At 57.2% G+C, this 1,379-nt stretch overlaps 2 protein-coding genes across 2 annotated transcripts in view; one reads left to right on the top strand and one right to left on the bottom strand.

Annotated features, from left to right (window-relative positions):
- The window catches only part of NICN1 (nicolin 1), a 4,634-nt gene extending 4,110 nt beyond the window's left edge, over positions 1 to 524 (bottom strand). The window contains 2 exon segments of the mRNA XM_018575079.1: positions 31 to 207; positions 439 to 524. Of these exon segments, the coding sequence (XP_018430581.1) occupies positions 31 to 201 (171 nt within the window). The 5' untranslated portion in view covers positions 202 to 207; positions 439 to 524.
- A 126-nt stretch (positions 525 to 650) lies between these two features.
- Positions 651 to 1,379, top strand: part of APEH (acylaminoacyl-peptide hydrolase) — a 5,168-nt gene continuing 4,439 nt past the window's right edge. The window contains exons 1-2 of the mRNA XM_018575082.1: positions 651 to 708; positions 1,225 to 1,354. Coding sequence (XP_018430584.1) covers positions 694 to 708; positions 1,225 to 1,354 — 145 coding nt within the window. The 5' untranslated portion in view covers positions 651 to 693. The remainder of the gene's footprint in view (positions 709 to 1,224; positions 1,355 to 1,379) is intronic.

Here is a 1,379-nt window from a genome sequence, read left to right as displayed (position 1 = left end):
TAAAGTGGGGGTCTGCAAGGTCTAAGGGGCCGGGGTGTGTCCCCCCCCCCCAGACACGAGTACACTTACGTTGATGGTCAGAGGCTTCGGGAAGGTGACTTCGATGACGTAGACACCGGGGCGGCCCCCCTCAGTCTTCCCATCCCCCACCTGGAGTGGTACCGCTGCTCGTACCGTACACGGGGCTGAATCCTGAGCCATGACACCGGAGGAGGGGTCAGAGATTAAAGGGTCACTCCACCTAAAGATCTGAATGGAGCTCCCAGGGCTTCGCCTATATCCTGGCTGTGAGCTATGAGCAGAGGAGGACTGGGGGAGACCTCCAGACACCTGTACATGTGGAGGAGGCTGCTGTGTCCATGCAGGATGGCCCCTGCTGGGCGGAACTGACCTCTTGTAGTGAATATGGCGATATGTGGGGCTGATCTCCGACTCACCTCATTCATTCCTCACCTGCCCTTATCCAACATGGCGGCTGCATACTCCACTCCTGCTTTTCTCACTACGCCTGCCCTCATCCAATATGCCCGCAAGAGGTCACCTGATTCGGCGTCTCTTCGTTTCCATGGGGATAATAGAGCAGCTGACTTACGTGCCTTGTCACATGATCGAGCATGCAGCCCCGCCTACAGGCAGGTGCCAGACGGAAATGCTGACCGGGGGCGTGGCCAGTCTTGGCAGACAGTGTCAGTCATGGCGGCAGTGCAGGTGAGAGTTTGGGGGTGGCGAACTACAATTCTCAGCATGGCTGCGGGGGGCAGGGAATGTGTGTCAGGGTGGAGAATACCCCCTCCATGTAGCTGGGAGACCTTTGTTATTGTTATCTCCAGCCTTGTCTGGACACAAGTCGGCCTTGCTGACCCCATAGAGAGTTGAGTACTGTAACTGGCAGGCTGTGTGCTCTCTGCTGATTGGCAGCTGTCAAAGCTCCTGGTGAGTGTAGAAGGGGATCTAGTGTGCTCTTTTGCTGCCCCTGTAGGGGATTTGGTGAGCGGCCCTCCATTGGTCAGTCCGCTCCGGAGTAAGATGGCCGATCTGCGTGCATTGTTGACACGCTCGGGCAGCTCCACCTGCTGTGCCTCAGGTAGATTACCTCTGGAGAAGGGAGACTCCTGCACAGGCCTCCTCCACATAGAATGGGGGTTTCTGGGTATTGTGTGTCTGGGGGGGAGGGGGAGGGCAGTTCTGGGCAGAGGGGCAACTAATCTCCTGTCTTTGTTTCAGCTCATCAGAAAACCGAAAGAAGTCTCCGCCCTCTACCGGGACCTCAGCCAGTTCCCCTCCCTGAGCGGAGTCTCTATAGGGCCCGAGGTCACCACCCAGTACGGGGGCAAATACAGCAACATCTACACAGGTGAGGGGGGTTATATATCTGTGTC

This window comes from Nanorana parkeri, unplaced genomic scaffold, assembly GCF_000935625.1.
Source record: "Nanorana parkeri isolate BGI_ZX_2015 unplaced genomic scaffold, ASM93562v1 scaffold3522, whole genome shotgun sequence".
NCBI lineage: Eukaryota > Metazoa > Chordata > Amphibia > Anura > Dicroglossidae > Nanorana > Nanorana parkeri.
This window is presented reverse-complemented; position numbering and strand designations above follow the sequence as displayed.